The 13,505-nt window shown below is 48.3% G+C and overlaps 1 protein-coding gene across 1 annotated transcript in view; it reads right to left on the bottom strand.

Moving 5' to 3' along the window:
* The window catches only part of elp3 (elongator acetyltransferase complex subunit 3), a 32,407-nt gene that overhangs the window by 10,523 nt on the left and 8,379 nt on the right, over window positions 1–13,505 (bottom strand). The window contains exons 8-9 of the mRNA XM_080883818.1: window positions 12,522–12,683; window positions 12,078–12,204 (exon numbers count right to left, since the gene is read on the bottom strand). Coding sequence (XP_080739944.1) covers window positions 12,078–12,204; window positions 12,522–12,683 — 289 coding nt within the window. The remainder of the gene's footprint in view (window positions 1–12,077; window positions 12,205–12,521; window positions 12,684–13,505) is intronic.

Here is a 13,505-nt window from a genome sequence, read left to right as displayed (position 1 = left end):
CCTCAGCCATCCCAACAACAGACTGTTCTCTCTGCTGAGGTCAGGAAAGCGATTCCGCTCCCTGAAGACCAACACAGAGAGACTGAGGAGGAGCTTCTTCCCGCAGGCGATACGGTCTCTCAATCACACCACCACACAGTACTGACCCACACATATGGTTCTTACACACACACTGGACTTTCTGGACTTTGGTTTTGCACAACACTGGTCACTATATTCTTCATTTCCGGTTAATACTTGTACAGCTGCTGTTATTGTGTATATATTTATTTATATTTAGATTCCTTCATACATTCTTATATAGTTCTATATTGTGTATTGTGTATTTTGTTGTACAGTTATTTTATTTTCAACTTTAATTTATATATTTTATCTTATTCTTCCCAGTTAAATTTACCCTTCATTCTAATTTGTGTTGTACAGTTATTTCATTTTTAACCTTAATTTATATTTTATTCCTTCCTAGTTAAATTTACCCTTTTTAATTTTTCATATTTATTTCCTATCTTATTCATAGCCTTTTCCTTTTTTGTTCTCTTTAGGTCACGAGCAGTTGTCCAAGCATTTCACTGCATATCGTACTGTGTATGACTGTGTACGTGACAAATAAAATTTGAATTTGAATTTGAATTTGAATTTGAATTTGATCCCCGTCTGTCTGGTCACGTAGTGTCAAGAACCTGAACGAGCTCCCGGTGTTTAAACCCTCGAGGGGGTCGACCGCTTCCTATTTAAACACCTGGGACTGAAGAAGCCTCTTGAACGAGAGCTTTAACAACCTAACAAACTTAAAGAAGCCCACTCATCTTCTTTTCGAGCTCTGCATGATGTACAGTCTGTACTGGTGTTGTGATTGATATGGAAACGTTTGCTCAGCCTTTTTGAAATGTTCTTCTGTTACTGGCACAAAATGTGGTGAAGACATAAAATAAGGACCTGCTATTACAAAGGAAGTACTCCACAGTGTGCTACTCCAGAGGTTATTAAGCAAACTAAAGTGAAACATCTTAATGCAAATCTAGGCACTCCTCTCTTCTCCATTTCCCCCACCTTTTCTGATCATTTCTTCTTCCCGTCCTTCAAACCGGCTGTTCCTGGATGCTCCGTCAGTAAGAGCTTTAGCTCGGATTTTTATGGAAAAGGATCCTGAAAAGCTTAGTTTGGATCCTGGAGTGAAAATTCATATTTTTTACGCTCCACTCACTGGCATGACGGGTGTCATGGAAGATTAGATATGATGAGGAGGAACAAAGGGGAGTCACACACAAGTTGTATAATGTAAGTGTCAGTGTGATAAAAGAGGCAGAGAGGAAGCCGGTGTGACTGCTGGAGGAGACGAGAGGAACGTTACAACTGGAGAGGAGAGAGAAGAAAGAGATCAAGTGAGAGACAACGGAGGAGAAAAGGAGACGCGAGAGAGAAAATACTCTGGGCTGTCTGGGAGAAACACAGACGACAGAGAGGACGAGCGACAGAGGAAATGCTGCAGGGAAGGAAACACAGATACAGCTTCCTGTCACAGTCCCGCCCTCCACGGTACAATGTGAGTCACATTCACGGGCACGACGGCTTCAGTGAACACACATGTACGTGAGGTTTGCTTTGAAAGAAGTCCACAGCTGACGTGCACCAGACTGGAGACGCTCTCACGGCTGCACACCTTCCTTATTCTGCTCAGAGAGAAGTCCTACTCTGCTCTCATGAGTCGCTCCGCTCACAGACACTTGCTATATAATTATGTTTGAAATAAAGTCCTCCCTGTATGAAGGTGAGGATTGTAGCATCTGCCAATGAACTCCTCACACCTTCACAATAAAAGCAGAACTTCTGTGAAGAAAAGTGGGACACATGTCCCCCAGCGAGATATCAGAGACCAAAACATGACTACTTCCAGTTATTGCTGCCAGAGCTGTTCTAGACTAGAATAGACTAGAATAGAATAGAATAGAATAGAATAAACCTTTATTATCCCACCGTTGAGAAATTTGGGTGTTACACAGCTGTTACAGAAGGGGGAATATAAACTATAGAAGGAAGACACAAAGTAGTCCTATACACACAACTGAAGTTCATATGTACAGAAATATGTACACGTGTGTGTGTGTGTGTGTGTGTGTGTGTGTGTGTGTGTGTGTGTGTGTGTGTGTGTGTGTGTGTGTGTTGGGGGAGTGATTCTGGTGAAACGTACAGTGAACAAAGAAGCCGATGAGCAGGACGTCCAGCCGTCTGACAGCTGCTGGTAAGAGTGACCTCCTTCCTGTAAAAGTCTGTTGAACGAGCCGCTCAGTGCTCACACAGGCTCATCAGGGGTGGGAGCTGCTCAGTGACTGGAGGCTACGTCCACACTGGCCCGGATAGATTTGAAAACGCTCCGCGTCCACACTAGCGTTTTCAGTCGTTTTCACAGAGTTGTGCGTCCACATTGAAACGGTCGAAAACGCTCACGTTCCAGTCCTGCGCATGCGTGAAACGCAAGAAGATTCGACCTGCCTCATTTCTGTCTGCTGTTTATTTGCTTTCCGGCTCTTTGAAACGTTGCAGCAAAATGTGGAGGAAAAGCACCGAGTTTTTAAATGGACTCACAATGAGGTGGAGTTGTTGCTGCGAGTAACACAGACTTAATGTGGTGTTTGCTGTACAGTGCAGCGAGGAATGCTCAGACCTCTACATCGGAGAGACCAAACAGCCACTTCACAAGCGCATGGCACAACACAGAAGAGCCACCTCCACAGGACAAGACTCAGCAGTCCATCTGCATCTAAAGGTCAAAGGTCACTCTTTGAGGATGCCAATGTTCACATTTTGGACAGAGAGGACAGATGGTTTGAAAGAGGAGTGAAAGACGCATCTATGTCCACTGTGAGCGACCATCTTTGAACAGAGGCGGGGTTTACGACACCAACTCTCTGCCACCTATAATCAAGTTTTGAGATCCTTCCCAGACGCCTTAACGCCCACTCACATCCTGGGCCATCTGACCTCAGGAAATCACATGATAGGGTGGGGCCAGGTTTCACAATGAACACACCCGAAACTCTGGCTGATTGTGACCCACACCCAGTTTCACACCTTGGCTCAGGCGATTAGAGGATCATCAGGGGTCCTTTTGTCCCTCTGTGGGGGGATACTCCCACTAGGTTTATATCTGGGACTCTCCACCATTTGACCTTAGAACTGAAGAAGCTTCTCGGACGAGAGGTGAAACGTCTTCAACCAACTTAAAGAAGTCCAGACGCTTTTCTTTGCAAGCTCCTTTGACTACGATGACCTGGATGACTGAGAACCTTCACAGACAAGTTAGAAGGAAGTTAGCTCGCTAGTTTCCACCTAAACATTTCATACCATGTTCTGATTGAGAGATTTTTGAAACTAATTCAAACGTACAGCTCTGCTACCACTTCCAACATAAATGAAGACAGAAAACTAAACAGCAGTGGCGTTTGCAGGGTTACTGAAGTTGGACTACCTGGTAGAGGTGGGAATCACCATACATCCCACGATACGATATTATTGCAATTTTTTAAATATTTTGCGATATTCAGATTCTGTCCATAAAGGTAAACTTTATCAATATTCATTTTATCTAATATCAAAGTCTCGCACTCAGTCTTTCTCTCATTTCAGTTTTATCGTTGACAAACTGAACGGTTTGTATTACAGTCTAGTCCAGCTTAACTGAATGCAACCATCTGGTACAATTATAGCTATTTATGAAAACTATGCAGCCCATTCAGCAACTGAAGAATTTGAGAGTAAATTAAAACAAAATATAATTTTACATTAAATAAAAAAGTTTTATTCAGCGGGGGAGCTGGCCCCAGGGAGGGGTTACCTGCCCCTCCCTTCCTTCCCTCCCCATCTCCAGCTGCCTCCCTCTTCCCGCTCCTCCACAACCACCCACACATGCAGGGCCTTGGAGTGGGGGTATGTCACCAGGGTGCAGAGGAGGCTACCCCCCCCCCCCCCCCCCTGTCCCCTTCTGGCTGCCTCTGCCTCAATTTTATCCCACAACTTAGACATTCACATTATTCACACTCTCATTACACATACGTATAGGATCTTGGGGGTGGGCACAATCACGGAGTCCAAATCACCATCAGGGTGTATACCTCACCCCTGACGTCGTTGCCCACCTCTCAATTTTAAATACACTTAGCCATTGAGGGCTAGCAGGAGGGACTATGCGCTTACCTGCTGCTCCTTGGCAGGTAGCTCCATGCCCTCCTGGGTTTTAATTGCACCTTAGAACACACATGCATCAACACTACAATGAGCGGGTGGAGGGAGGTTTGGAGTCTTCTCCCACCCCCATTCTCTGCGGCCTGCTGGAGCGGGAGGGCTAGTAGGAGGAGTTGGCCGTCCGACTGCGGTCTGGAGTGTGGGGCCTCCCTGCTGCTGCGGAGTCGGGGCGGTCTGCCTCCCCCCACCGCAGGGAAAAGGGTAACACCACCTGGGTCTGGGTGCAATTCCCCCCTCCAGGGGCAAGGGTACCTAGACCCGGTTTGTAGAGTACGCTTGGGGAGTGTGATCGTGTGTACAGCGTCTCTTTATGTCTGTCTCCACGTTGGTTGAGTGTGGAGTGAGTGCATATGAGAGCATGAGGGTGGGAATGGATGTTTGTGTCTGTGTGTGCCTGTATGTCTGTGTCTATATGTCAGGTTGGGTATCAGACGCCACCTCTCTGGGGACACCTCAGGCCCTCCAAGGTTTGGAGGCCTATCTCCACCCACCACCACTTCCCCTGCCGGTGGCGGACTCCCTCAGGTGTCGGTGTGTTGGTGGTTCTTTGTGTCTGGGGGTGGGCGTCCGGGTACACACCGGCTCACTCCTTGGCGGCCGCTTGTCGGGGCCTGGGGCCTGGGGCTCGCTCGGGCCCCTTTGGAGGTGGGGTGCCCCCGGCCTCTCGGCCTGGGGCTCGGTCACTCAGGCACAGCTGGGGGCCGGCGGAGCTCACGGGCGCGTCACTGCAACTCCCCCTGACTTCTGCTCCGCGGCTGCTGGGCGAGCCCTCATCTGGGACTCTCCTCAGCTCTTACTGGGACAGTGGCGCGGCTGCCCCTCTGTTGGTCTTCCATGGTCTCTTGTGTTCTGGGGGCCTCTGGATGTCTGGAGTTTTGATCTCCTCCATACCCGCTTCACACCCTGGAGGACGGGGCTGTGGCCCCCCCCACACTCCCTAGCAGATCATTACATGGAGAAACCTTTGGAATGCAAGCATGCTGATCCACACAGGTATGCACACATGGGTATTCACAGACGCGGACTAAAGCTTTCTTGGCTGCTGCCTCAAAGCACACTGTGCGCTGTCTATCTTGCGTGCTGCACAATATCGTTTATTATTTAGTAAATACTGATATCTATGACTAGCTAGTTTATTGTGATGGTGCTTTGTTTTCTCTATTATTATGTTGCTCTTTGTTGTTTGCTGTCTCCTCTGTTTGTTTTTTTTGTTTGTTTTTTTTTTTTTTTCTCCATACAGGTGACCCAGGAGTTCTTTTTTTTTTTTCTCTCTCTTCCCCCCCCTTCTCACCGTCTCTTCTCCCCTTTGGTTTTCTTTCTTTCTCTCCCCCTCTTTCTCTCATTCATTCCCCCTGTCCTATTTATTAAAAAAAAAAAAAAAAAAAAAAATGACAAAGGATGAACTGAAGCTCTGCCATCACGTAATGTCGCATACTGCTGTTTCTGATGTCATTTAAAAAAAAAAAAAAAAAAAAAAAAAAAGTTTTAAACGTAATTAAAATAAAACATGTCTTAAATTAAAATAAGTAAACTGTCATGTTTATTGCTGCCAAAAACAGTTAAACACATTTGGACAGTGAAGGGATGTCAGGATTCTTGCTCAGAAAAAGGATCAACATGCTCTGAAGTCAGAGCACAAAAACCTTTTTTTGTAACAAAATATCGATTTCTGCTGTCCCTGTATCGATACAAAATATCACAATACTACACAGTATCGATTTTTCCCCCACCCCTACCTGGTATATAATGTTGTGCTACGTGATTGCTAGCAACACAGCTATGTTAGCATAACATTAGCACAGTGAAGCTGGAGGATGAACGCCAACTTTTTTCCCACTGGATAAAAGTTAACGTGAGGGATTCTGGTGGTCAGGGACAAATGCAATCGCATAGCAGGATGCTGTACACGGACCAAACTTCAGTCAGGAGAACAACTGAGATTATTCATCCACAATACAGGGTTAGTTATTAATATACTGCAACAACATGGGAACAGAGCAGCTGCCAGAGAATTCAACATTAATGAATCAATGTTAGGGAAGTGGAGGAAGCGCAGTTTTTGGCTTTCCCCATATTTCAACAGTGCTTCATCTCTTTGCTGTGACTGTCGGCATATTTTGCAGACGATAATGGTTGTAGCCGCTGCGATGCTTTCGACCAAAACAGGCGCAGCTTGATGACATCATCAACATGCGCTATCGCTAGAGCGGTATAGTCAAAATCTCTATCGTTGGCCAAATTTATATCGTTTCTATCGTATATCGTTTATATCGCCCACCCCTACTGCACGTGGCTGGAAAGACAATAAAGCCACTGGACCTGTGAGAACCAAACAAACTGCCCACATCACGCTGTGCTGTTAGCCAAGGCTTCTACAAACTCTGACATTTTAAACTTAAGTATCTGAGATTAAAACATCTTTTTCAAACATGTCTTCACTTTGAGCTGAGTGTGAAAGCAGGTTACAGCTAATCTCAGAGCAACACGGCGGTTTGGGGTCTTTTCATCTCTGTATCAGATTCTCCTTCAAAGCGAGCCACGTATCAGACGCAGCAGCTTAAAAACGAAACACAAACACGGTTTAATTATCAGGTACGAGAGGGGAAATCAATATCACTGCTGGTTCTTACACAGCCACTGTCATATCACCTGCACCGATTAGTCATATCTGCTCTTTTCCTTCATTGCATTTTCATCACCTGATTTCAAAACAAGTGGAATGAGCTCAGAGGGCACGCAGCTTCAAACCGAGTCGTCATTTACGTCCTACAGTTTGGCGCTCTGGGAAGGCAGCCCGTCTGATTCTGCGCATTCAGCCATGTTTCCAATCACAGCAGCAAACTGAGCCCGTCGTTGAGTGGCATCTGACAAGACTTCCATCAACTGTGAGTGACTGTCGCCGTCTTCTCCGGGTCTATTTTGAGACGCTACACGTGGGACATATTTGGTACTATCGCACTGTGAGGTGACGCACGCTGCTGCCATGCAGAAGAGGGAAGGTCTGACTACTTATTCCACAAACAATAAACCTGATGATCGACCAAACATGCTATTTTTAGTCTGGAGCTTTTAATCATTTTGTTTCTCAAGAACATGTCGACACACTTCTGTCCGCTTACAACTTTTCTTATGAAGGAAATCCATAAAAATATCCAATCAGGGATTCGATCCTGGCCAACGCTAAGGTCCAAAATAATCAAGTGACCAGTGACTACTTTTTTGTTTAAAAAAAAGAAGACGAGGATCACAGAAGTAAAATTTAAAGCATAATGATTCAAAATTATGCAAATTACACAGGAAGTCGCCCCTCCCCCCTCTGCTCCTCAAGCACAAGGGTCACGTGCGGAGTGAAGCGGAAAAAAGTGCGAGAGAAAGAGGCTCGCGCATTCACTTCAAAGAGCCGGCTCTAAGAGGCGGTTCGTTCGCGACCGACACATCACTACGTGGCGGTCTGCAGCTGGACGCTCGTTAGCACGGGCAGAGAGCTCTCACTGTTCGGGCTGGAGCCGAACAAAAAACTCCCTGATAGCGACTGTGTTGAGTCTGTTCCTTCCCATCCCATGCAAGGACACCTGGGTTGGCTGGTAGACTGTTTACTTAGCCTGGCAGGGCGAAGGACACTGTCTTTTTTTTTTTTTTTTTTTTTTTTTTTTTAAATGACATCAGAAACAGCAGTATGCGACATTACGTGATGGCAGAGCTTCAGTTCATCCTTTGTCTTTTTTTTTTTTTTTTTTTTTTTTAATAAATAGGACAGGGGGAATGAATGAGAAAAAGAGGGGGAGAGAAAGAAAGAAAACCAAAGGGGAGAAGAGACGGTGAGAAGGGGGGGGAAGAGAGAGAAGAAAAAAAAAAACTCCTGGGTCACCTGTATGGAGAAAAAACAAACAAACAAACAAACAAACAAAAACAAACAGAGGAGACAGCAAACAACAAAGAGCAACATAATAATAGAGAAAACAAAGCACCATCACAATAAACTAGCTAGTCATAGATATCAATATTTACTAAATAATAAACGATATTGTGCAGCACGCAAGATAGACAGCGCACAGTGTGCTTTGAGGCAGCAGCCAAGAAAGCTTTAGTCCGCGTCTGTGAATACCCATGTGTGCATACCTGTGTGGATCAGCATGCTTGCATTCCAAAGGTTTCTCCATGTAATGATCTGCTAGGGAGTGTGGGGGGGGCCACAGCCCCGTCCTCCAGGGTGTGAAGCGGGTATGGAGGAGATCAAAACTCCAGACATCCAGAGGCCCCCAGAACACAAGAGACCATGGAAGACCAACAGAGGGGCAGCCGCGCCACTGTCCCAGTAAGAGCTGAGGAGAGTCCCAGATGAGGGCTCGCCCAGCAGCCGCGGAGCAGAAGTCAGGGGGAGTTGCAGTGACGCGCCCGTGAGCTCCGCCGGCCCCCAGCTGCGCCTGAGTGACCGAGCCCCAGGCCGAGAGGCCGGGGGCACCCCACCTCCAAAGGGGCCCGAGCGAGCCCCAGGCCCCAGGCCCCGACAAGCGGCCGCCAAGGAGTGAGCCGGTGTGTACCTGGACGCCCATCCCCGGACACAAAGAACCACCAACGCACCGATGTCTGAGGGAGTCCGCCACCGGCAGGGGAAGTGGTGGTGGGTGGAGATAGGCCTCCAAACCTTGGAGGGCCTGAGGTGTCCCCAGAGAGGTGGCGTCTGATACCCAACCTGACATATAGACACAGACATACAGGCACACACAGACACAAACATCCATTCCCACCCTCATGCTCTCATATGCACTCACTCCACACTCAACCAACGTGGAGACAGACATAAAGAGACGCTGTACACACAATCACACTCCCCAAGCGTACTCTACAAACCGGGTCTAGGTACCCTTGCCCCTGGAGGGGGGAATTGCACCCAGACCCAGGTGGTGTTACCCTTTTCCCTGCGGTGGGGAGAGGCAGACCACCCCGACTCCGCAGCAGCAGGGAGGCCCCACACCCCAGACCGCAGTCGGACGGCCAACTCCTCCTACTAGCCCTCCCGCTCCAGCAGGCCGCAGAGAATGGGGGTGGGAGAAGACTCCAAACCTCCCTCCACCCGCTCATTGTAGTGTTGATGCATATGTGTTCTAAGGTGCAATTAAAACCCAGGAGGGCATGGAGCTACCTGCCAAGGAGCAGCAGGTAAGCGCATAGTCCCTCCTGCTAACCCTCAATGACTAAGTGTATTTAAAATTGAGAGGTGGGCAACGACGTCAGGGGTGAGGTATACACCCTGATGGTGATTTGGACTCCGTGATTGTGCCCACCCCCAAGATCCTATATGTATGTGTAATGAGAGTGTGAATAATGTGAATGTCTAAGTTGTGGGATAAAATTGAGGCAGAGGCAGCCAGAAGGGGACAGGGGGGTAGCCTCCTCTGCACCCTGGTGACATACCCCTACTCCAAGGCCCTGCATGTGTGGGTGGTTGTGGAGGAGCGGGAAGAGGGAGGCAGCTGGAGATGGGGAGGGAAGGAAGGGAGGGGCAGGTAACCCCTCCCTGGGGCCAGCTCCCCCGCTGACCCCAGTAGGCACTCCCACCCTCCGCGACCCGCCAGGGAAGGGGGGCCCAGGCCCATCAGACCGGGGCCCAGTGCAGTAGCGCCCCCCGGCTCCACAGAGCCCTGGACAGTCCACCCAACCCCACCACAGAGAAAACTGCACCCACCCCACCAACCACACATCTTCCAGACTACATAAGACGGTAAACGCCCAGGCTGAGATCTTCCTCCACCTCTCCTGTATCTCCCCCTCCTGCAGAGAGTTCCTGAGAGAAGAAAGCTCCTGCAAGATGTGACCATCCCCCCCACCAGTTGAAGAGCCCCCCAGGCGGCTCGATGCACCGGCGGCACCCTGCTCCAGGGCCGGGCCCCCATGCACCCACCCGCCCACAACCCCGGCAACACACCAACCAGGACCCGAGCCCCCGAGGCCCGGCCCGGGCCCCAGCCCAGAGACGGAGCGCCCCCAAAACCTCACGCCCATCCCGGACCCACCCAGGGGCAGCCAGGTTGCCAGGTCAGTAACCCACGTCCGTCAGCACAGACCCTCCCCTAGCCCCGCTGCACGCAGCCGCGAGGAAACAGTCACCTGAGAGCCAACAGAGCCCTCAACCGGACGTGACCGCTACCCCGGGTTGAGCCCCCCAAGGAAGATGCCTCCGGGGAACCCCCCGACGCCCTAAGCCTGTCCCTACCCCCTCACCAATCACAACAGTGAAGGCGGGACCAAACTATGACCCCCCACCCCCACTAGGTGATGGAGCTGATCAAAGGAGCCCAGAGCAATTGATCTGATGTGGTGGCAGAGGCTGTATCAAGACTAATGTAATCTAATAGATAATTTCTATATTGGTTAGAATTAAGATTATTTTTATTTTTCCAGTTCATGAGGACTGTTTTCTTGGCTATGCATAGGGCAGTGAAGATCATATGGGCTATATTCTTTTCTGAAGTAACATTATCTAAGCTGCCCAGTAAACACACTAAGGGGGAGGTTGGAATGTTACATTTCAGACATTTTGATAAGTCTTCACATATCTCGCGCCAAAACTTTTGCACTGGTGGACAGAACCAAAGAGCGTGGATGTAATTGTCTGGTGTATTGCCTTGACAGTGTGAGCAGTTGTTGGAAGATGTAAAGCCCATCTTGAACATCCGATGACCTGTATAGTGCACTCTATGAAGTATTTTGTATTGTATTAATTGCAGACTGGGATTTTTAATCTCAGCTGAACTATGGACACGCACACACACACACTTACACTGATAAGCACACACTCATCCCCCCTCCCTTTCCAACGCCTTCGATGCTTGTTTCCTGCGAGGGAACACGGCGGGCTGTGTGCCGCGCTGGAATGGTAGCGCTGTGCAGGGCGGCTGCTGTGTTTGCTTCGGATTACTCCTCACCCCCCACCCACCCCTGTGGCTTGTCATGTCTTCACAAAGTTGTGCTGTGGACATTTATGTGCTTTTTGTGCAGAGGAGTTTTTTGTTTCCTGTTCTCATGCTGTCCTACTATGGAAGCACAGCATGAGTAGGGGTCTCTTTTTTTCCTCTTGTACTTTCCCACTGTAGTGTACATTTCAATGTTTTTTTCTCTAATGCTACCAATCTCCAACCTGTATCCCCATGTAATGTCTGTGCTATATGTGTAAGGTCGGGGCGGGGGGTCCCATTTCACTGCAGGGCAACCTGCATGTGACGAATAAAGCTTTGATTGATTGATTGACTGATTAAAAGCTGCGTCTTTGAAACGTGTTGTTTGAGCAGGAAGGCACAACTTTTAATTTGAAGTTTGTGTCTCACTTTTTTGAGTTTCACCATCATTTGATGTTTCGTTAGTGAGTGTTTGCAGAGCGGTCGGCACCTTCCATCCAAACCGTGGCGATCTGCTGGTGACCAAAGCGGTCGAGAGGACACTTTTGGTGCAGCACCTTCTTATTCAGCCTGACAGCACCCAGCACAGCTGCTGACCTCCAGCAACCACCAACCAGCTGCTCGCTGAATGCACATTTTTCCTTAGCGACCAGAATTTTCCAGGGAGGCCACCAACGAGGCCTCAAAAGTAATGCGATTACTGTAAGGACTCACAACATTTCCTGTATATGCAGAAGACAGGGATTCACAGCACTGTACAAGCAAAAGGCTGCCATCATTTAACCTCCAAAACCAAGTCCACTCGCCCCGGTGGAAGCGGTTCCCTCTTATTGACAAAGTAATACCGATAACCTACCAACCCTCACTCGTTCCTCGTATCCGTTCTCACCTTCAGCTCAGATTAGCGGTAAAACTGCGCTAAAGAGAAAGAAAAAAGCTCACAATGAACTGCTCCACATCCCTCTCCATGCCCACGTTCGGCAGGTCTGGCATCATGTGGGCGACCACTTTGAAGCCGGCATCCTTTGCCAGGTGGAAAGACTCGCACACAGCTCGCACCGTGTGGCCTCTGCACAAACACACAAGCAGAGAGTAGCTGTTAAAGCCTGCAGGCTGCAACCCCATCAATAATAATAATAATAATGTATACTTTATTGATCCCCGTGGGGAAATTACTCTCTCTGCATTCGACCCATTCACTCAGTGAAGCAGTGGGCAGCCACTAAGCAGCGCCCGGGGAGCGGTGTGTAGGGACGGTACCTCGCTCAGGGGTACCTCAGGGTAGCCGTTCAGTGGATTCGAACCCCTGACCTTCCGATCATGGGGCTGCCACTCCACCTACTGAGCCATCCCCGCCCTGCTGTCACATGACTTCTACCCACGGACCTGTTGGTGTCGCGGGCCACGTCTTCATAGACGCTCTGGACTCCTATCTCCAGCCGGGTGCATCCGTAGCCCAGCATGTCGCTGAGGTGCCGCTTCAGGCAGTAGTCGGGCCGCGTCTCGATAGTGATCCCCACGCATTTGGTATTACTGCGCTCCGAGTACCTGCAGGAGAAAAACATTCCCAGTTACTTGTGCTGATGTCGTTTCTGCTCATTGGGTGTTTTTAAAATATCGCTTTCATGTCTGTGTGATAATGTCTTTTTAATTTCACTATTTAGTCTCACAGAGTCTAAATGTTTGAGTTGCTCCATATGAAGGAAACATATTACTGGGACCATTTAGCAACATCAATTTACAGGCTGCGAGTTTGCTCGGCTCATTATCCCGACAGTTAACACTAACCTCACATTAAAGACACACTGATTAATCCAATAAAGAAAATGCATGACAGGGGGAAATGCTAAATGAGACATTAACAAGTGTTTTGTTTGCAAGTCACTGACACTTTACTGGGTATGATCTGGATCTACTTATTAAGAGATGTGTTTGTCCTGCTGGATTCAAGCGTTTTCTTTGAAGCTGTCTCTAACACCATTTCAAATGGATTCAACAAATACATCTGCCAACTTCTGACATAATTACAATACATTTTGAGGCTCTCTGGGTTATAAGAGGCAGGAGACGCGGGAGCAGTGCATGAGTCAGAGCAGCCATTGGCCGGGTAACATCTCAAATGAAGCTTGTGATTCGTCCAGATAAAAATCTGCTTTATTACAAACAATCCCAGCTTATAAACTTGGATTCAGATCTCTCTGCAACTCTGCCAAAGTCCGTGAGTCTAATCTTTCTGCAAAGACAAACACTTTCAGTGAAATCTAAACTGTCCTGCTGAGACTTCTTCCATTTCAAATCTGACTGAACCTGATAGCATCTTGTTCATATTAAGTGAAGTCTGTCAACGGTCTTGGCATCAAACAAAAATCA

This window comes from Rhamphochromis sp. 'chilingali' (assembly GCF_963969265.1).
Source record: "Rhamphochromis sp. 'chilingali' genome assembly, chromosome: 5".
Classification (NCBI taxonomy): Eukaryota; Metazoa; Chordata; class Actinopteri; order Cichliformes; family Cichlidae; genus Rhamphochromis; species Rhamphochromis sp. 'chilingali'.
Note: the sequence above shows the minus strand (reverse complement) of the source record. Positions and strands in the feature narration are given on the sequence as shown.